At 42.3% G+C, this 22,428-nt stretch overlaps 1 protein-coding gene across 1 annotated transcript; it reads right to left on the bottom strand.

Moving 5' to 3' along the window:
- Positions 1 to 1,902: 1,902 nt before the first annotated feature.
- Positions 1,903 to 18,388, bottom strand: LOC120736698 (NLR family CARD domain-containing protein 3-like). Its single transcript, XM_040036976.1, is given in 10 exon segments — positions 1,903 to 3,276; positions 3,438 to 3,484; positions 6,222 to 6,395; positions 6,611 to 6,784; positions 10,439 to 12,239; positions 15,076 to 15,262; positions 15,424 to 15,502; positions 16,630 to 16,731; positions 16,816 to 16,863; positions 18,342 to 18,388. Coding segments are annotated over 10 exon segments (3,198 nt in total). The 3' UTR covers positions 1,903 to 2,737.
- Positions 18,389 to 22,428: the final 4,040 nt, after the last annotated feature.

The raw sequence follows: 22,428 nt of genomic DNA, 5'->3' as shown, positions 1-22,428 counted from the left end.
AGCCTCATTTTTTAAAAATATACATAAAGCTTGGCAGCAGCCTTCTCCTACCTACGGTAGCTTTGAAGTTCAATTAGTGGAACTGGTCAATTCTTCTAAAACTTTGTGTGCCGTGGTTTATCGACCGCCGAAGTATAATAAATTCTTTATTCATGATTTTACTGATCTGTTAGGATCTATTTTTGTTGAATAGGACTGTGTTCTTATTACTGGTGATTTTAACATTCATATTTGCTGTAAGGATGACCTTTTAGCCACAGACTTTCTTACCTTAACTGACTCTTTTAACCTTGTTCAGTGGGTTAGTGGGCCAACCCACTTCAAAGGCCATATTTTCAATTAGATGATGACGACCCATGATCGGAAGGTCGGGGGTTCGAATCCCCTGAACGGCTAACCTGAGGTACTCGTGAGCAAGGTACCGTCCCCACACACTGCTCCCCGGCAGCCACCACACAGCTGGTGGCTGCCCACTGCTTCACTGAGTGAATGGGTTAAATGCAGAGAAGAATTTCCCCACGGGGATCAATAATAATAATAATACTAATAATGGATTGCATTTATATAGTGCTTTTCGGGACCCTCAAAGCGCTTTACAATTCCACTATTCATTCACTGTCACATTCATATACTGGTGAAGGCAAGCTACAGTTGTAGCCACAGCTGCCCTGGGGCAGACTGACAGAGGCGAGGCTGCCATATTGCGCCATCGGCCCCTCAAGAAAGTATACATTATCATTATCACGACATTGCTCCTTCGTTGCACTGCTTCCTTGAGTGCACGAGAGAAGTTAGAGAATGGCTTTCAGGCAATTCCCTTATCCTGAATGAAAAGAAAACGGAGATTGTAGTGTTTGGCAACCATATCCCTAGGGGCCTATTAACTGATACCTTTGGTTCCTTTGCCACTTCTCTCTCTGACTCAGTTAGTGACCTAGGTGTCCTGCTGGATAGCTCTTTCAAATTTAACAAACAAGTGTCTTCAGTAATCAAATCTAGCTTTTACCAACTGCGCCTTATTGCTAAGGCTAAGCACTATGTCCCTCATAAAGATCTTGTAAAGCTCATTCATGCTTTTGTGACATCTAGATTGGATTACTGTAATTCTCTCTACTTTGGTCTTCACTCTGCTCTCCTTCACAGACTTCAGCTTGTCCAGAATGCCGCAGGCTCGCCTCCTGACTGGTACTAGAAAGCATGCCTCTATCACCCCTGTTCTTGCTGATTTGTATTGGTTACCCATAAAATATCATATTGAATTTAAAATATTGTTGCTCACCTTTAAAATTATAAATAATTTAGCCCCTCGTTATCTTGTCAAGTCTTCTTAGTCTATATGTCCCTGGGCGAGCCCTCAGTTCTTCAGCCCAATTACTCCTGGCTCAGCCTAGATCTAGACTTAAATCTATGGGTGACCGTGCTCTTGCCGTGGTTGCACCGAATCTGTGGAACAACCTTCCTATCACTACCTGTGCATCAGACTCCATTTTATCTTTTAAATCCCGTTTAAAAACGCATTTATTCAACATAGCCTTTTCATCTAGTTAGTGTCCCTATTTTATATTTGGTTCAATTTCCTAGTTATGTACTTTATCTTTCAGCTATATCTGTTCTTAGTACTTTGTTCTTATATTTCCTTCTATTGCCGTATAATTAGTGTCCTTTACCTGATGACATATGTGGTACTTTGTTAATTGTCTTTTATTTAATGTATTAATTTTCCTGTTTTTATTGTAAAGCACTTTGGTGTACCGCCGGTCTTTTAAACGTGCTATACAAATAAAGTTGTATTGTATTGTATTTGAATATATTTGTTACATTGTTATATGTGTTGCATTAGTTTAAAGGTTTTATGTTATTAATAAATTGATTAAAACAAACAATAATTGATACTGAACTCAATTTGATTTACAGGCATTTTTAACATGTATGAACATAACGCTAACTATGAACAATATTACATGGATATTTATTTGATAGCAATAAAATAAATAACAACAATTAAACCAGAATATTTCAAATACACAGTATGTAAAGGTGAAAAAACAATATTTACCATTGTTTACACAGGATTAACCTGAGTGACCTGTTCCTGGATCGTTTCTGTAACAACTGTAATAGATTACAGGAAGTCTCTGGCAGTGTTGCTGAATCTGCTGGAGCAAGATCAGAAATAGATGGGGTGCTGCAACTGAGACCTGCGGTTTGTCTTTTCTGGTCGGTGATTGTAGAATCTCACAGGGTTGTCTGCAAAGAACTTTAGCATGCTTCCTCCCACTGTCCACTGCATCGTCCATCCACAAGGTTTGCAGGGCTGGCTCACTCCATGGCTGCCACACCACTAAGATGTTTTCAGAAATATGCAAGCAGGACATGGTGGATGCTATATTACTACTAGTATAATACTTGTAACTCTGTAGCAGACAACAGTTTGATAAAGTGCTATGTACAAAAAGAAAACAAAAGATTAGATTCTATAAGTTTCAATGGCATTTAGTTTATATATTTTATATAATAAATTACATGTGTAATAATGACCGGTGTTGTGCCAAAAAATGATCGTCTGCCAAAAACCGATTTCTGGTTTTTGCCCAAAACTGATTACTCGTATTTAAATTGCTAAAAATACCTTGTTGGTCTATAATACGTGAAACATATGTCAAATGTATTAATGTCATTAATGATGTCATTAGTGATGACATGTTTCTCTAACAGGAGGACACTCTTTACACTCAACTCAGCACAGACACACTGAGGAACCTGGAAACAAGAACCTAAATCCAGGATAAAGAGTTTCAGTGAATGTGGTGTTGAAGGTGTGGAGGTGGATCAGAGTGTCAGAGGAAACTCTGTAGAAAGACAGAGTGCCAGCAAGACAGTCCACATACACTGCTACTCTGTTAGAGACGGAGGAGGAGGAGGAGGAGGAGGAGATGGATGTTCCTGTGTTATTGTGTCTGACAAATTGAGGACCATCATCAGTGCAATATAGACTCCAGGACTGATCATTAAATCCAAACAGACAGCCATCACCTCCTCCTTTTCTTCTGATTCTTCTGTAACTCACTGATACCTCAACGTCTCCGCTCCACTCGACCTCCCAGTAACAGTGACCAGTCACATCATTTCTACACAGTAGTTGAGTCCAGTAATCAAATCTGTCTGGATGATCAGGATATGATTGAACCTCCTCCACACGTGTCACCTTCCTGTTGTTGTCAGACAGTTGGAGCTTTGTGTTCACTGTGTTTGTGTCGATTGTGAGTTGACAGGAATCTGATGGAGAGAACAAACACAATCCAGCTGCAGTTATTGATCCATCATCTGTTCATTGATTGACCCTTTGATGATGACTCCTGACAACAGAGATGTGAATGATGAAGATGGTTGAATGTGTGCTGCTTTGTTTTCATGAATCCCATTAAAAACACACTTACACTTCCTCAGACCTGGTCTCAACCATTGGACTCCAGCAGGCTCCACCCTGAAAGGAGGAGGGGGGTCAGACCAGCACAGTCTCTTTCAGCATGCACACATGTACATTACATGGCTCTCATACACATGAACATTCATAGTGTTCATCAAAGTGAAATTCTGTAGAGATGTGTTTGTCCCATTTCCTCATTCCAGACTGTTACAGGTCCCGGATGGAGGAAACACAGCACAGATGACCCTCTCTAAAGACTTTATTGTCTGGCCCCATCCTGCTTTATGACTGAGGCGAATCAGATGTGCACAGGACAGACTGCCATTTCTCTAGACAGGGTTATCTTTGTATTAGTCCTAAAAGATTAATCAACATGATGTCTTGAGTCAGTGCTGCAGCACAGTAGTTTTACAAAGACTGTGACGCTGGCACTGTTTCAGGTAATCTCCCAAGTTAGCATCCCTAAAGAGATACTGGCCATCTCGTTCATGTCTTGCACACTGAAAGAACAGTACAAATTACTTGGCATTAGATTTATTTAGACCAGCATCTACCAGCCTCAGAGTGAAAGGTTGGTGGAGCATCTCAATAAGACTTCAAAGGTCATAATTCATAAATTAATTCACAAGAAATGCAATTGACTTTTTTGTTTGCAGTTTAGGAAGTGCACCACACCTCTGCAGGAATTTCTCCTTTAGACCTGTTGTTTGGCAGCAAATCCTGTGGGTGTTGGACCTAATTAATGAAAAGTGAAGAAGGTCCAAACTGAGTAAAAAATGAAATATTTTCTTAGAGCAAAACTACACACATAGGGCTAGTTGTGATGAGAGAATATGCTCCAGGGCAAAATCAGCAGCACTTATAAAAAAAGAGGGGCTATGCTTAAACAGTTTTCACTAGGAGACAAACACCTTGTATTGCTCCCTTCATCAAGATTAAATTTAGTTGCCAAGATGCAAGGACCCTTGGTTACATGGTGAATAAGGGCCATTTACCCCAAGTGATCTTGTGGCTGGGTACGCTGTCTTCACTATTATCTAGTGGGATGCCAGAGCTGGAACATGATTTTTTTTTTTTTTATATATAATAAATTCACAACACAACATAATTTCCCTGTGGTTGTTAGGTTGTCACACAGTCCACTTAAATACAGCTTTACCAATAATTTGTTTTTAACATTTTGATCAATTTAGGCTTAGTCCTTGCACTGTCCCTAAACAGAAATTAATCTAATTTGAATCCAGTCGAAAGTGAGGGAGAGGATTATTCTTTAAAAAGACTATGCCATTAAACATACAGACATCTATCCAAACAGGTTAATAAATGGTGAGCAAAATCCAGTTATGAATATTGGTCCTGGATTAGTCCTTTTTGTACACCACCCTGATTAGTATTTCTTTATAATCCCGTTTGATTAATATTTGTGTTTCTGAAAATATTCTGGCATGTGTCATTGTTCATGTCACATTTGCATCAATCAAATAGCAAGTGATTGAACAACACAGGAGATATTTCCAGCTCTTCCTCTTCTTCAGACATTCTTTTCATACCTTAGTGTGTCCAGTTTCCAGCGGGGATCCTTTAGTCCAGCCAACAGCAGCTTCATTCCTGAGGCTCCTGGATGATTGTAGCTCAGATCCAGCTCTCTCAAATGGGAGGGATTAGAGCTCAGAACTGAAGCCAGAGATGTACAGCCTTCCTCTGTGATCAGACAGCATGACAGACTGCAGAGATACAAAACAATCAATCTATAAATATTTATGTAGCAGTAAACCCTACAACATTACAGAGAATGCCTGAAAAAACAGACATTTTATTGGAGTTCTACTTGGGTATATTGGGCAGAAAAAACTGCCTTTTAACAGGAAGAGATGTCCAACAGAACTAGGCTCAGGGACTGTTGATTCAACTGTAACTATATGATTCAATTTAAAAAACAAAACAAAAAACGTTTGAGGTGTAATCTTAAAAGCAAAGATTGTCTCTGTCTCCTCAGTGCAAACAGGGCCCTGGTTCACTTTGGTGTTGCTTTGGCCATGCACCTCTTGATTTTTTTCAACTTTGAATTTTGCACTGCTGCTGGGTTAACAGTTTTTACTGTGATTTTAATGATATTTCAATACAGAAACTCAGAGATTCATAGATTATAGTGGGGAGGGTTTGTTGTAACATTTTAAAAAAGTTCAACTTTGCAGACTGAGAGTAATTGGCTTTGTTTAGATATGGGTACTATGATGTCTCAAACATATAATATTGCAAATGGCAAAACTGTATTTGAGAACAAGAATTTACACTTTAATTCTAGACTCAATGGGGGACATAGGAAGAGAAGCCAATGTGGAAATAACAGTTTTTAACTTTCTATTCACAGTCACTACTCGCTGGAGCATTTTAGATCAACTGAAACCTTTTCAGTCAGTATGTACATAGTTTTTTCAGCATCAGTCAGAATCAGAATGTTTTAGATTTTATTGGTGTTGATCACAACGGGGATGCCAGTATTACATTTATCTTATTGTACTGTACAATATAAAGCGCCTTGAGGCGACTGTTTTTGTGATTTGGTGCTATATAAATAAGATTGAATTGAATTGAATCTTCCTTATACACAATAAAAGACATGAGATGATGAGAAATGAGTCCAAAATTCCTGCTGATGTTTTGGAAATATTTCAGACAATGATTCAGAGTCTACTACTCAAACCAAAGGCAAATAAAATGCACCTGACAATTTTATAAACATTTATTAGAAATTGTAAGCTTGATTATATATTATGGAGAGTTGAATACTGACCTGAGACTTTCCAGTGTACAGTGTGGACTCTCAACTCCAGCACACAGAAGCTTCACTCCTGAATCTTCTAGGTTGTTGTCACTCAGGTCCAACTCTTTCAGACTAGAGGACTGAGAGCTCAGAACTAAGGACAAAGCTTCACAATTTCTCTCTGAAAGGTTACAGACACTCATTCTGGAAAATAAAGAACACAAAAACAGTTTGGGGACTGGCTGGAATAAATTTTGCCTTGTTTTAAACACATCAGAAACGTGGGAATTCCCCGTGATTTAGAAGAAATTAAAAAATACTGAGATACAACAAGAAACATGTTAAGTTCAAATTTATTAGCTACTTTAGACTGGTTAATCATGTCATTTAAAGAACAACATAACATTGTTGGAAGGGACCTTAGTGTTTCCAGTGCACAATGTGGACTCTGCAGTGCAGCAGACAGAAGCCTCACTTATGAATTTCGTAGGTCGTTGTTACTCAGGTCCAGCTCCCTCAGATTCGAGGTTTGGCAGGTGAGGACTGAGGACAGTGCTTCACAGCTTTTTTCTGAGAGGAAACAGCTACTCAAACTAGACATAAAGAACACAAGAATAAAATCAAACATCATGGATTCAAAATACTTTCATGGTGCAATGAGGAGGGTTCTAGATTTGGCTATACACACACACACACACACACACACACACACACACATCCATAGAGCGCAGTTCTAGGAACAGCTAAGAAAATGCACAGGACCCACAAGCTCCCAGGCCTCTGGTAGAGGACCCGAGCTTGTCTATAAATATAGATATCTATCTATCTACATATATATATATATACATACATACATGCATATACATATATACATACATATATACACATACATACATATACATATATACTAGGGGTGCAACGATAGACAAAATTCATGGTTCGGTTCGATTTTTTCGATACAAAAAAAATGTTCATGCCTTTTTAATTTGTCATTTATTAAAATTATAAATATATATTTTAACTCAAAAGTACAGTTTTTAAATTTAATGTTGCTGAAACAACAAAGTAATAAAAAAATAAATCTATCTGATCGAGAAATCACTCATCTTTGGAAAAGAGAGTTTATTACAGAGAAATGTCTCTTTCCAAAATAAAAGCTATACTATACGCTTCTTCTGGGCTATATTCTCAGCAGCATATTAAACATATCAGGTCCCCATAAGGAGAATCATGTGCTAACGGCTGTCTAAATGACTCGGGTAAAGTTTGTAGCATGCCTGCTTGTTTTTGTCTACTTCCACTTGTCTTTGCACTAGGATGCTGTCGGAGTAAATGTGCAGTCATATTCGTTGTGTTCCCACTAGTGCTGTCAGCGTTAATCTCGTTGAAATGATGTTAAAGCCACAACACGGCAAATCTCCGTTAACGAGCTACCGCGGATTGCCCCGTGCATGGGGCTGGACGGCGTCAACATGTTAACGAGCTAACTGCGCTAACACACTAGTTCCCACCAATGTAATTGAGCATTGCTGGCACATCCAACATACTGTTTTACTTTAGTCCATGACGCGCTTACCTTCAGGGTCATACGTCACATGAAAACCAAAATAGTTCCAAACGCCAGATCTGAATTAGGGTGGGGGAGGTTCAATTTGCCATGTTGCAAGGAGAGCTTAACTTCTGTCTCGCTAGCTTGCCCTGCACTCAGTGAATCTGCGTTCGACTACTCCGCCTAGGCTGCACTGTCGACCGCAGATCCACTGAGCGCTCAACACAGACAGCATCGTCAGAAGGAAAGTTGATAAAATAAATTAAAAATTTTGTATTGTTCGATACATATGCGTACCGAACCGAAAGCACTTTATCGAACGGTTCAATATCGATACGAGTATCGTTGCACCCCTAATATATACATACATATATACCCATACATATATACATACACACACACACACACACACACACACATATATATATATATATATGTGTGTGTGTGTGTGTGTGTGTGTGTGTGTGTGTGTGTACACATATATATACACACATATCCGGGCCATCAACACGTACGCCTTGCCCATGATCAGGTACCCTGCTGGGGTAATAGGCTGGCCAAAGGAGGAGATAGAAGCCACTGACATAAAGACAAGAAAGCTCCTTACCATGCATGGAGGGTTTCACCCCAAGTCCAGCACCCTGAGGCTGTACGCTAAGCGGAAGGAAGGGGGCCAGGGACTGGTGAGTGTCAGCACCACAGTCCAGGATGAGACAACGAACATCCAAGAATACATTGGGAAGATGGCCCCAACTGACCGAGTGCTCAGTGAATACCTCAGGCAGCAGAAACCCAAGAAAGAGGAGGGAGACGAGGAACCATCATGGAAGGACAGGCCCCTGCACGGTATGTACCACCGGCAGATAGAGGAGGTGGCTGATATCCAGAAATCCTACCAGTGGCTGGACAAAGCTGGACTGAAAGACAGCACAGAGGCACTAATCATGGCAGCACAAGAACAAGCTCTGAGTAGAAGATCCATAGAGGCTGGGGTCTATCACACCAGGCAAGACCCCAGGTGCTGTGTAAAGATGCCCCAGAGACAATCCAGCACATAACAGCAGGGTGCAAGATGCTAGCAGGCAAGACATACATGGAACGCCATAACCAAGTGGCCGGCATAGTGTACAGGAACATCTGTGCCGAGTATAACCTGGAAGTCCCAAGGTCAAAAGTCCCGAGGTCAGTCATTCTCCACCAAGGGTGGTGGAGAATGACTGAGCTAAGATCCTGTGGGACTTCCAGATACAGACGGACAAAATGGTGGTGGCTAACCAACCGGACATAGTGGTGGTAGACAAACAGAAGAAGACGGCTGTAGTCATCGATGTAGCGGTTCCGAATGACAGCAATATCAGGAAGAAGGAACACGAGAAGCTGGAGAAATACCAAGGGCTCAGAGAAGAGCTCGAGAGGATGTGGAGGGTGAAGGTAACGGTGGTCCCCGTGGTAATCGGAGCACTAGGTGCGGTGACTCCCAAGCTAGGCGAGTGGCTCCAGCAGATCCCGGGAACAACATCGGAGATCTCTGTCCAGAAGAGCGCAGTCCTGGGAACAGCTAAGATACTGCGCAGGACCCTCAAGCTCCCAGGCCTCTGGTAGAGGACCCAAGCTTGAAGGATAAACCGCCCACAGGGGCGTGCTGGGTGTTTTGTTATTTTTAATGTATGTATATATATATATATATATATATATATATATATATATATATATATATATATATGTGTGTGTGTGTGTGTGTGTGTGTGTGTACACATATATATACACACATATATAACAGGCTGTAATTACTGTCATTGAACTTTATGAAAATCAAATAGATATAGCAATTGACTGAGATTTGGAAATAATAAAAAATAGTGAGGCACAAGAACAAAAGGATGACGCTCACCTTTAGAGGTAAGTATTTCTCAGGTGCATTGAATAGATAGAATAAACTGTAGAAAACTAAACAGCAGAAAGAAGAAGAGAAATAACAATTTTAACATAAACCAGTGGCACACTCAAGGGCCTGATCAACCCTGGCAGGGCCTCCTTGGATGAGCGTGTCCAGTGATAATGGCCGAAACTCCGATGAATCCAAGGTCCTCTACTGACGATGTGTCCCAAATTTTAATATGATAATTTAGATCAGATATTTAATCCCTAAACCTAACCAAGGGAAAATGGCAGATTAGACTGGGTAAAAGAACGAAAGTTATACATTTAGCCGACCTCAGACTTTCCAGTTTACAATGTGGACTTTACAATGCAGCAAACAGAAGTTTCACACCGGAATCCTGAAGGTTGTTGTTACTCAGGTCAAGCTCTCTCAGCCTAGAGGACTGACACCTGAGAACTGAGGACAGAGCTTCATAACTTCTCTTTGAGAGGAAACAGCCATTAAGTCTGAAAAAAGAAAATCACCTACATTTATCACCATGTCCTAGACATTTGGGAGAATGGAATGGATTTTTTCTTAGATATTTCAATAGGGCCGCACAATCACAATAGATAGATTAGCAGCAGTTCAGTGTTACTGCTATGAAGCATTAAAAACATCTTGTATTTGACTGTAAATACTATCTAAAATACATTAAAATTTCAAGGGATAATGCTTTTAGTTTCTTCTTTTTTTCCCTTTAAAATCCACAGGACAGTTTTTTTTTAACTAGAATAGATATTTAAAAACTAAAAGTATAGTCACATGTTTACTTACAGAGCTTTTTTGGAGGCTTTGATCACTGGCAGCAGCCTCAGAAGAGCCTCCTCTGAAGCAGAGTATTTCTTCAGGTCAAATACATCCAGATCTTTTTCTGATGACAGTAAGATGAAGACCAGAGCTGACCACTGAGCAGGAGACAGTTTATCTGTAGAGAGACGTCTTGATCTCAGAGACTGTTGGATCTCCTCCACTAGAGAACAATCATTCAGTTCATTCAGACAGTGGAACAGATTGATGCTTCTCTCTGCAGACATATCCTCACTGAGCTTTTTTTTAATGTACAGGACTGTTTCCTGATTGGTCTGTGAGCTACTTCCTGTCTGTGTGAAGAAGCCTCGTAGGAGAGTCTGACTGGCCTGCAGTGAAAGACCCAGGAGGAAGCGGAGGAACAAGTCCAGGTGTCCATTTGGACTCTGTAAGGCCTTGTTCACAGCACTCTGGTGGAGAGATTGAAGTTTTGGTTTGTCAAATAATTTAGAGAATTTGAGGGTTGTTTGTTGTTCTTCCAGCAGATTGAGTCCAGACATGATGAAGGTCCGATGGACATGAAGAGCAGCCAGAAACTCTTGAACACTCAGATGGATGAAGCAGAACACCTTGTCCTGGTACAGTCCTCTCTCCTCTTTAAAGATCTGTGTGAACACTCCTGAGTACACTGAGGCTGCTCTGATATCGATGCCACACTCTGTCAGGTCTGATTCATAGAAGATCAGGTTTCCTTTCTCCAGCTGATCAAAAGCCAGTTTTCCTAGATACTTAATCATCTTCCTGTTCTTGGGACTCCAGTGTGGATCTGTGTTAGCTCCTCCATCATACTTGACCATCTTCATTTTGACCTGAACCACCAGGAAGTGGGTATACATCTCAGTCAGGGTCTTGGGCAGCTGTCCTCCCTCTCTGGTTTTCAGCACATCCTCCAGAACTGTAGCAGTGATCCAGCAGAAGACTGGGATGTGGCACATGATGTGGAGGCTTCCTGATGTCTTGATGTGGGAGATGATCCTGCTGGCCTGCTCCTCATCTCTGAATCTCTTCCTTAAGTACTCCTCCTTCTGTGGGTCAGTGAACCCTCTGACCTCTGTCACCATGTCAACACAATCAGGAGGGATCTGATTGGCTGCTGCTGGTCGTGTGGTTATCCAGAGGTGAGCAGAGGGAAGCAGTTTCCCCCTGATGAGGTTTATCAGCAACTCATCCACTGAGGTGGACTTTCTAGGATCAGTTAGGATTGTTGTTTTGTGGAAGTCCAGAGGAAGACGACACTCATCCAGACCATCAAAGATGAACACAACCTGGAAGTCTTCAAAGCTGCAGATTCCTGCTTCGTTGGTTTCAGTAAAGAAGTGATGAACAAGTTCCACCAAGCTGAACTTTTCCTCTTTCAGCACGTTCAGCTCTCTGAAAGTGAATGGAAATATGAACTGGATGTCCTGGTTGGCTTTGTCTTCGGCCCAGTCCAGGGTGTATTTCTGTGTTAAGACTGTTTTCCCAATGCCAGGCACTCCCTTTGTCAGCACTGTTCTGATTGGTCCATCTCTTCCAGGTGAGGCTTTAAAGATGTCTTCTTGTCTGATGGTTGTTTCTGGTCTGTCTGGTTTCCTTGATGCTGTTTCAATCTGTCTGACCTCATGTTCACCATTGACCTCTGCAGTCCCTCCCTCTGTGATGTAGAGCTCTGTGTAGATCTGATTCAGAAGGGTTGGGTTTCCTGCTTTAGCAATCCCCTCAAACACACACTGGAACTTCTTCTTCAGTGCAGATTTAAGTTCATGCTGACAAACTGCAGCAAAGTGTTCTTGATGGAAAGCAATATATAGAAACTAATTATGTTTTAATAATCACAAATTACATGTTTAATTTTCTAAAGAACCACTGTTTGAATACATTTAATCCTTTAACACCAGTCGGAGCGGGAATGCTCCATTTTGCGTAACTATTTTTAAATGCCTGTAGAACTGCAACCACATAAGCTAGCGCAATATTTTTTTCTTGCATGTGAAACCGGAGGAGTTGTACTTGCATCTTATGCCATCGGCTTGTCCTAGGTCACTGTTTCTTTCCATATATAGCTTTGCAAAACTTGCGTAAAAATCACTGGCAGCAACAAAAACACAATATTCCAGAAAAACGCTTTGCCGATCCGACCATAGCACTTCCTACATTGGAATAGACATCAGCGTGAACTAAAGGGCTTTGGAGAGTGATGTAACGAGAGGGGGCGTGGCCAGGATTTTTGGTTGAGGTGCCATCTTTCTGGGCCAAACAAAGTTCAAGCGAAAGAGGAGCGAAAGCACACACATCAGCCATGGTTCGCACTTTCTGTGTGGTCGGCTGTAATGTTCGATCGCACGACCGGCAAGGGAATAAGCTTGAGAATGGTATATCTTTTTATGCTTTCCCAACCTGGAAGCAACATGAGGGAGCTCATGTATCGGATGTTACCAAAAGAAGACGTCTAGCCTGGATAGCTGCTGTGAGACGAGCTGATATCCAGTTCTCTTCCATCTCCAAATATCTGTTGGTGCTCCAGACATTTTCATTCCGGTAAGTTCTAAATATGTTCATATCACTATTTATAGCTTATTAGTTTAATTTTCGATGCACTCTGAGGTCATAGCAAATTACAACAAACATCCTACTGAGTGATTTTGCAGAATTACTCTCTATTTATAGAGTTGCTAATTATTTGGCATTATTGCAGGCAAACCAGCCTATGAAATGGATGAAACACATCGTGACTGAGTTCCAGCGCTACACAAGAGACCTGCTTCAAACATACCACCATGCCAATCAGATTAATTCTTCCATGTGAGGGTGAAGAGGTGACCCTTCTGGATAAGATGGTGAACAGTATGGTAGTAAAACCAGGGAAAAATGAAACTTGTTCCTGTTAAATATTCTTAAGTCTTGTACTGTATAAATAGCAGTAATGTTTCAGAAGATACAGTAAATTAAGTACTGTTAGCAGTGGGTGCTATCATGTAAACGCTGTCATGATTTTATGTGAACATTTTGTCATTTGTAAACTATAAATGGCATGGATTCTACATTGTAACTGATATGATGATCTATAAAGTGGTTTTCATTTTTTTTAAAAAAGGCAAAAATTAGTTTGTTTCTTTAGTCAACTTTTGAACAGTGGTACTCAGTCAGTACATATTCAGTAAATGTAAATTATTTACATGGCAGTGCACTTCAGGCATAAGTCTAGACCAGTAGATAAAACATTATGGGTCATTCCCACAACCCACAGCTTTACTGTGTTCCAGCAAAGTATCCAATAGCGGTGACAACTCCTCCACCGTAGCAGGTGGGATTTTTCTTTTTTGAGGACGGCTTCTTTTACCTGTCACTACGGATGGTCTGTTTATGTTTTGATCAAGAGCCTTTTTTGGGGCAGCTGAAGAGGAGAAGTCCATCTTAGGGCCAACCTCTGGCTGCATCTTGGTCATATTCCCCAGCAACACCCAGTATGCAGGTTCATCTGTAACAGTCCTTGTGCCACAGATCAACACTGTTGGTTCTACATTAAACAGAAGAGCAGCGACAGGGGTGCAGGTCTCCGTGACTCCAGCCATACAGGTGTAGTGGGCGGCCCACTACACCTACCCAATCTTTGGTGAATTGGATGTGTCCCTCCAGAAATTTCTAATTGCGAAACTGGTTCCCCTTGTATGCGCTGACTCCACAGACAAGGTACGATAATATATCAGGCTACGTCAATAGCGGTAGGTCTTCAGGGTTTCTACTCCACGGGTCCACATTTCCAATGTACGGTATTTTATGCAAGTACTGCCTCTTTGCATCCAGATGCAATCTGTCTCTGTACCGTCCTTTTTCTTTTAAACTGCTTTAAGAATGTTTCTAGCAACCGTCCTTCCAAGATAGTGTGTTTGTTTTGATTAGTGGCCCAGGAAGATGGCGCCGCGCTCCCACAATGCATTGTGGCATGACGTCAACTCCAAAGCCCTATCGTATGTCTGACATTACGTGCCCAGAACCGGAAGTGACATAATTTTTGCGGAAAATGTAGTTTTTACCTTCGTGGCCTTATAAGCCTACACTTGTGTTTTTAAAAAGTCATGTTTGACTTTATGCCTTATAAATTAGAATAGACAGCTAAAGCTAGAAAACTAGAAGCAAGGGATGAACAGAATGTGGGAAAACAGCCAACTGGACAACAAGAAAAGGGAGACTGAGGACTTAAACCCACACATAGGAAAACTAGGGGATGGGAAACAGGAAGAGACTATCAAAATAAAACAGGAATTACGCCAATTATGGAGAAAGACTTACACACCAGGCTTTCCACAGGGACTGAGAGGGGAAAAACACAGACATGAGAAGAAGACTATCTGGTAAGACAGAAAGGGAAAACCAAATGTGAAGAAAATGCTGACTAAACCCAAGAGAAGAATAGATCGCTAGGGAGGAAAATGCTAAGTTAACCAAGAGCAGAACTAACTAACTAACAACTAACCATAGCACACTTTATACATAAGGTAAACACAATCATGAAACTAGTGGTATAGGATATTCCAATAACCCAGCAACCCAGTAAAGTCCAGAAACATAGACATAGACAAAGTACCATGACACAGAAGGTTAAATCTTTAGATAAATCCTCTTACTGCTCTGCAGACGGTCAGCTAACTCATCCTGCTTCATTCTTTTTAGGAAGTCCACTGTGATCTTCATAAATGCCTCTCTGCTGCTGCTCCTCTGACTCTCTAAGCATTCTGGGTAATCTGGACTCAGAACCTTCTGGATCTTCTTCAGCTCGTTCTTCACAAAAGTGATGATGTTGTCCTCCAGCAGCTGGAGCAGAATATTTATGAATGAGCCAATCAGACTGAAATCATGGAGCCAAACATCAGATCCATGTTGGACACACTGACCATCCACTGGTCAACAAAGAGCAGCATGGAGATGACTGTGAACAGAATAGATGTAAAAGTAGTTGTTGTACTTGTACAGACCATAAATATGGAGTCCAGATGTGTTTGATGCTCCTGGGCAGACTGACCACTGGGAACCTCTGAGCTCTCCTGGTCCACTCTGTGGCGTAATCAAGGAGAATTACCGAATTTCTCGGAGGAACACACCCGAGGGATTAATAAAGTTTTATCTAATCTAATCTAATTAGTTCAAGGACAGAGCACAGATGAGTAAATTTTCTTCTCTGTGTTAGTTCTCAGAAAATGCAATCCCAATCAAGTTTGTAAAGCTTTAAATGGTATCTCAGATATATTAGGCCAGGGGTGGGGAACTCTGGTGTTCTGCAGGTTTTAGATATCACCCTGGGTCAACAGACCGGAATCAAATGATTAGTTCATTACCAGGCCTCTGGAAAATTTCAGGACATGTTGAGGAGGTAATGTAGCCATTTGAATAACCTTTGTTGGATGAAAGACACATCTAAAGCCGGGAGGACACCGGAAGTTCCCCACCCCTGTATTAGGCAATTTCATTTATTTTTCCAGATGCATTCTCGCACCTACCCAGTCACACCAATCTCATATTGCACCATTTTGAGATATGATTCCTAAACAATAGCTTAAAAATGTGAAAAAATATAAAACAGGCTTATGTTGCTGCCACTTAGTTCAGCTCACAGATCTGGTTGCTGAACTGCACTCACTGTAGGTTCAGGCTTCAGCCTCCATTATAATAGTTGCCGACAATTGAACATTTATTTCTGCATGTGCAGTTTTCCATTTGCCTCACTCCAGTTGAGTACCCTAATATTTGTCATAGTGTTTTCTTACTAAAGATCATCAAAGGCATCTCAGATATCTTCTAAGTTGTATTTTTGTTATACAGAATTCCTCTTTTGAGGGGACCAAATGAGACATTTTCAGTGTACTACGCACTGCATTAGTTCACATTAGAATAAAATACTTCAATGCAGAGTGTGTTTTTGATGTCTTTATTTTGTGCATTAAACATGGGGATGTTTTCTGTTGTTGGCAGGTGGTGGGACAGCTCTATTCTGAAATTTTGTCACTTGTTGTCACTGATCACTTCCTGTTTGCTGAAGTGGATTCTAGTCATTTAGAAACCTAAGCCTTGTTATTAAGAGACAATTTTAATGGGATTGAGGTAATGACATGTTTGCATTGCAGCAACAACAACACCAAGCAGTTAAATCAACTCTCAAAGAGTTCATGTTCCTAACAACTCACCTCTCCACAGTAGACGCCTGATTAACTTTAAAATCAATGGGCCGGTCTTCAGACCAGTCACTCTGTAAGGACACAGAGCTGGGTGGAGGTGCAGGTTGGTTCCTGTGAATAATGATGGAGCAGTGATGTGAGTGCTGAGCTGTGACATGGAGAAGAGTCATGGACAGTTAGAGATGGTCATCTCACCTCTGAGCTTTGGTCTGGCTCTCATGTTCCCCACACAGAGTGGTTTTAGAGCGAGGGACTCCCTCCTCTCTTTCCTCACACTGATCCATGCTGCTGAATTCACATCAGCTCACACACACTTTCTACCTTCACCTGCAGAGGAAACACAAATCATTCATGTGCACATTGTTAATCTATTGAACCTGCATCCCAATATTGTTGTTGTCCCAATGTCTCCCCGTCTTCTCTCCTGTTCGCTGCTCTATTGTTGTCTCTTTCTCTCTTGACCCTCATCTGCCGTGGCAGAATTCTTTGCGGGTTCCCGCCTCTGGCCAACACAACTGCAATCAATCTGTTGTGCATCCTGACTCACCAGTGACTATTTAAGATGGCTGTTCAGTGTTTCTCATCGCTGGATCATTGTACGACACTCGTCTTTGCAATGCCAGCTCTCTTTAGTTAATTCCTTGTCTCTTGTGATTTTCCTGGCTATACTAACCATGTTCTCCATGTCAATAGAACCTGCCTTTTCCCCTGGAGTGTGTTCGTGAGTGTTTTCTCGAGTGGCGAGAGGACGTTTTCTGTGTGTGACCGAACAAGAGTGTGGTTTTCCCTTCCTGCCCCAGGTTTCCTTATAGCTGTTGTCTTCCCTTGCACATTTTTATATAGCACTTGGTTTTTTGGTAAATAAACTGTTCAATCTCTTTTTAAATGGAGTCCTGCTCTTGAGTCCGCTCAGTGACTGTGACAAATACAGGAAGTCTAAATTAGCTTTGTGTTTAAAAAGTCCAGTATCTAATCCTCTGAGTGTAGGTGTTTTAGAGCTCGGATGGAGCTGATGAATGAGAGAATATCCCAGTTCTAACTGCCTCTACACTCTCTGGATGTCCACCCTGCCTACTCTGTTAAAATCTGGCCTTGCAGGCCTGGTACTTGCCTACCACGTTTGTTGCAGCAGCTCCCCTCTAGATCAGTCCTGTTGGAATATAGCAGTTTAGCAGTGTGAAGAACAGGCCCCAGGAGTTCCTTTTCAAGCCTACAGTAAGTTGTAATAGCTTTTGCTACTACTGTAGATTAATCCTCAGTTGCTCACTTTCACTGTTTCACAAAGTAAGAAGGTAATGTTTACAGTTTAGTCTTTTTTAAAGATGTAGATGTATGACTGACTGGACCCTACACTCTTCCTGAATTTGTAGGTTTTTTTTTTTGACACTTTTAACACATTTCTAAAATTGGAAGAGAAAACACAACAACAACAAAAGAACAATTTAAAAATCAATTTTGTATCTGAGCGAGAGAGTATATCCATGTATGTGTTTATTCTTCTCCCGTTTTCTTTTGCCTTGTCCGCTCAGGGTATGGAGCTTTGAGAAACTACCTTGTTGTGACTGTAATCACTACACAAACTCACAGCAAGAAAGTCCCGTATTCAATTCCACCAGCAGGCCTCGGTCATTCAGTTTGGAGTTTGGATGTGTCCAACCCGGTGCAAAAGACTTTTGCACCGGGTTGGACACATCCAAACTCTTGGTTATCTTTTCTCCAACCTTCCTTTGCCAATAGAGGAGCCAGTTAGTGCCATACTGTCCTCCATCACTCCTTTTAAAACTTCTGAACTCCGCTGTGCACATAATTTCTCCCTCACTTTCGCCAACATCACTAAACCTTCTCTCCTTGACACAGTCATTCGAGACAGGGCTCCAACAAGATGACTACTGCCTATAAGGCATTGTCATCTCCTATGAGGTTAGTTGTCCCGACTGCAGTACTGTACTTGGCTCTGCCAGTTTTGGGGGGTTACCATCATTGAGGACAGGTCTCCTCTAATCAGTCTTTCAAGTCAAGCAACCCTTCCAAAACTGCTCAGCGTTACCTCTCTTCATTTCAGAAATCTGCACAGTAGTTATTGCTACCCTACCCAAAGTAAATTAACCAGGCAGGCACCCCTTCTCAATCATCTACTCTAAGATAAGCACACGTAAGCATTTACGAGCCATTAACTAGAGTCTCAAAATCCCGGCAGGCATCACTGTCAGTACTTCAGTTCAGAGTCAAGCCTCGTCGCTACCTGACCGAGGGTTCCCCTCATTCATCAATCAAGGTCTTTCAATGTCCAAAAAGGAACACGCCCCCTCCGGGTCTTATTTATATAAACATATTTCATTTTAAACATATTTCTAGTTAAACCTCTGGGGTCGACGGACGCGGCGGCACGTCGAAATCACATGACCAAATCAAGACAACACAGCTACAAGATGCAGCGACTCAGAGTCTCCATTTCAAATTGGGTCGAAAGTGTGGACTTCAAACTATATACCACTCTTCGCTTGCAAGTGAAAAAAGAAAAAACACCCCTTCCTTATTGGTGTTAAAGTTTACCATGTCAGCCAATCAAAAAAAAAGATACGGCAACAGTGACACCCGCGACGGAAAGCGGGCGAGCGAAGGAAAGAGAGAGAGAGAGTTTTCATATGTGAGACATTAGGGACGTTTAGTGTGTTTGGAGGCTACAGTTAGTCTGTTGTGTAGTTATTGTTTTGTATTGTGTGTCAGTTATACTGATGAATGTCACATTGGCTCCAAAAAAGCCACCAAAACCAAATTCCAGTGTAAACGCTGTCTCCACATGGAAAACAGGACTGATACACCTCCTGCTGTCAGACCTGCAGGGTTTAGACCTGTGGTGTTCTCCTCTGTCTTATACTAAATAAAAACTATTTTTTTTTTACTGGCACAAATAATTTGTGTGCCTTCTTATTTGATGCAGAACACCTAATTGTTCTGTAAATAGTATTAAATGGTTATATAAAAACGGAACCCGACAGTGGTGATGCTGCAGGCAGTGATGCAGCAGGAGGAGATGCTGCAGGCGGAGATGCTGCAGGCGGAGATGTGGATGCTGAAGGCAGAGATGCTGCAGGCGGAGATGCTGCAGGCGGAGATGTGGATGCTGCAGGCAGAGATGTGGATGCTGCAGGTGACGATGTGGATGCTGCAGGTGACGGAGTAGAAGTTGCAGGGGATGATTCAGCGGGTGACGGCTGAACAGACTTCCCCGGACTGTCACAAGACATGAGAATGTGCTGGTTGCGTCCCCCCGGACCCTCAGCTGATGAGGCGTGGTGCTGTGTGGGCTCCTAGGACCCACCAGCTGACGAGGCATGAGGCTGGACGGGCGATTCGGGCCCTCCAGTTGACAACACTTGAGGCTGGATGGGCGACTCTGGTCCTCCAACTGTCAACACTTGAGGCTGGACGGGCGATTCGGGCCCTCCAGCTGTCAACACTTGAGGCTGGACGGGCGACTCGGGCCCTCCAGTTGACGACACTTGAGGCTGGACGGGCGATTCGGGCCCTCCAGTTGACGACACTTGAGGCTGGACGGGCGATTCCGGCCCTCCAGCTGTCAACACTTGAGGCTGGACGGGCGACTCGGGCCCTCCAGTTGACGACACTTGAGGCTGGACGGGCGATTCGGGCCCTCCAGTTGACGACACTTGAGGCTGGATGGGCGATTCGGGCCCTCCAGTTGACGACACTTGAGGCTGGACGGCGACTCGGGCCCTCCAGTTGACGACACTTGAGGCTGGACGGCGACTCGGGCCCTCCAGTTGACGACACTTGAGGCTGGACGGGCGATTCGGGCCCTCCAGTTGACAACACTTGAGGCTGGATGGGCGATTCGGGCCCTCCAGCTGTCGACACTTGAGGCTGGACGGGCGATTCGGGCCCTCCAGCTGTCGACACTTGAGGCTGGACGGGCGATTCGGGCCCTCCAGCTGTCAACACTTGAGGCTGGACGGGCGATTCAGGCCCTCCAGCTGTCAACACTTGAGGCTGGATGGGCGACTCGGGCCCTCCAGCTGATGACACTTGAGGCTGGACGGGCGATTCGGGCCCTCCAGCTGATGACACTTGAGGCTGGACGGGCGATTCAGGCCCTCCAGCTGTCAACACTTGAGGCTGGACGGGCGATTCGGGCCCTCCAGCTGTCGACACTTGAGGCTGGACGGGCGACTCGGGCCCTCCAGCTGATGACACTTGAGGCTGGATGGGCGACTCGGGCCCTCAACATTATGCTGGTTTTGGATCTACTTGATTACTCTGATTTGGTATGTGACAATAGCTTCATTCTCTTCCTGGATTTTTATAAGGCTTTTGATACAATTGAACAGCCAAAAATTTGGCTTTGGAGAGTTTTTCTGTGAAGCTGTCAAAACCTTATACACGAATGACAATAGTTCTATTAAAATGATTAACGGCTCCGCCCCGAGATTTGACCTGAAACGTGGTATTCGCCAAGGATGTCCTATTTCACTATATTTATTTTTACTTTGGTGGTTACAATTCTACCGGTGTTCCAGATTAACTGGCGTCGCAGTTCAACTGGTGTTGGTCATGCAGATGTGTGGTAGACTTGCTTTAGAGGAGCCGCTACCGACAAAACAGCAAATAAACACCAAATATTTTATCTGTGACATTTGTGAGGTTACCTCAAGCACGAAACAAATTCAAAATAGGTGATAGAGCCAGCTGCAGATGTGTGTCACAAGTTAATCTGTGATTATACTGGCTGTATAATAAACAGAAACAAATTATCCCTGTTGTCTTTGCTTATTGACTGGCTTTACTCACGACAATCCACATTGCTGGCATTGCTTTTTTCAGTATGTTTGGGGGTTGATTTGAATGCACCAGTGTAAGTGCAGCCACTCAGCCTCTACTGCAGATGTGTGTCACAAGTTAACCTAGTAGTAGGCTATGGCACTTGGCCACAGGTGGCAGTAGTGGACTGACCTCCATGTGAGACTGCTCCAGCTGCTATGTGATAGTCAGTAGATCTGCTACCAATTTCTGATCATAAGCAAGTTTTGGAAATAAATCATGAATATTCCTAGCTTAGCTTTAAAACCAAGAAATTCTAACTCTCCCCCACACTCACAAACAGATGAAAAATCAACTGACACACCTGACTAACTCACTTTTTTAAATCCACTCACTCTCACTGGCTCTGTTTATTACTAATCACTGTGTAACTGCTGTAAATTCACAGTATCTGCCATCTCCTTACAAATGTTTATTATATTAACCACACTTATACAGACTGTATATAAAAACCAACTCTCCAGCCATGTTGATGAATTATCTATATTCGTTGGAAATGTTAATTTCCAGAGAAAAGACACAGACAGACTATGCTTACAGGATGTGATGATACAACACTAATTAAATATTGATGTGTCATATATTTGTTCAGACATATGTCTTTGTTATGGGACGAAATATTGAAATCATCAGGAACAATGGGAGTGGTGATTTCTATAACTTTGTGTATATAATTTGGCATTTCTTACTGATTTAGGCAAAAAATAAATACATAATACCATTTCATTTATTTTAGCGTCTTATTTGGAAGACGCAAAAACAGACAAAATAGAAAGTTCCAAATGTATTGTGCATGAAACGAATTCAAACATAGCGATTGAGCCAGGTGCAGATGTGTGTCACAAGTTAATTTGGCTGTAGACTATGGCAGTTGGACACAGGTGGCGGTAATTGACTCCACTCTATTCGAGTGCACACAAACTGTCACGATCTGGTACAGGGATTCAAACGCAGAGCGGTAAGGTATCT

This window comes from Simochromis diagramma, unplaced genomic scaffold (assembly GCF_900408965.1).
Source record: "Simochromis diagramma unplaced genomic scaffold, fSimDia1.1 OVJJ01000630.1, whole genome shotgun sequence".
NCBI lineage: Eukaryota > Metazoa > Chordata > Actinopteri > Cichliformes > Cichlidae > Simochromis > Simochromis diagramma.
This window is presented reverse-complemented; position numbering and strand designations above follow the sequence as displayed.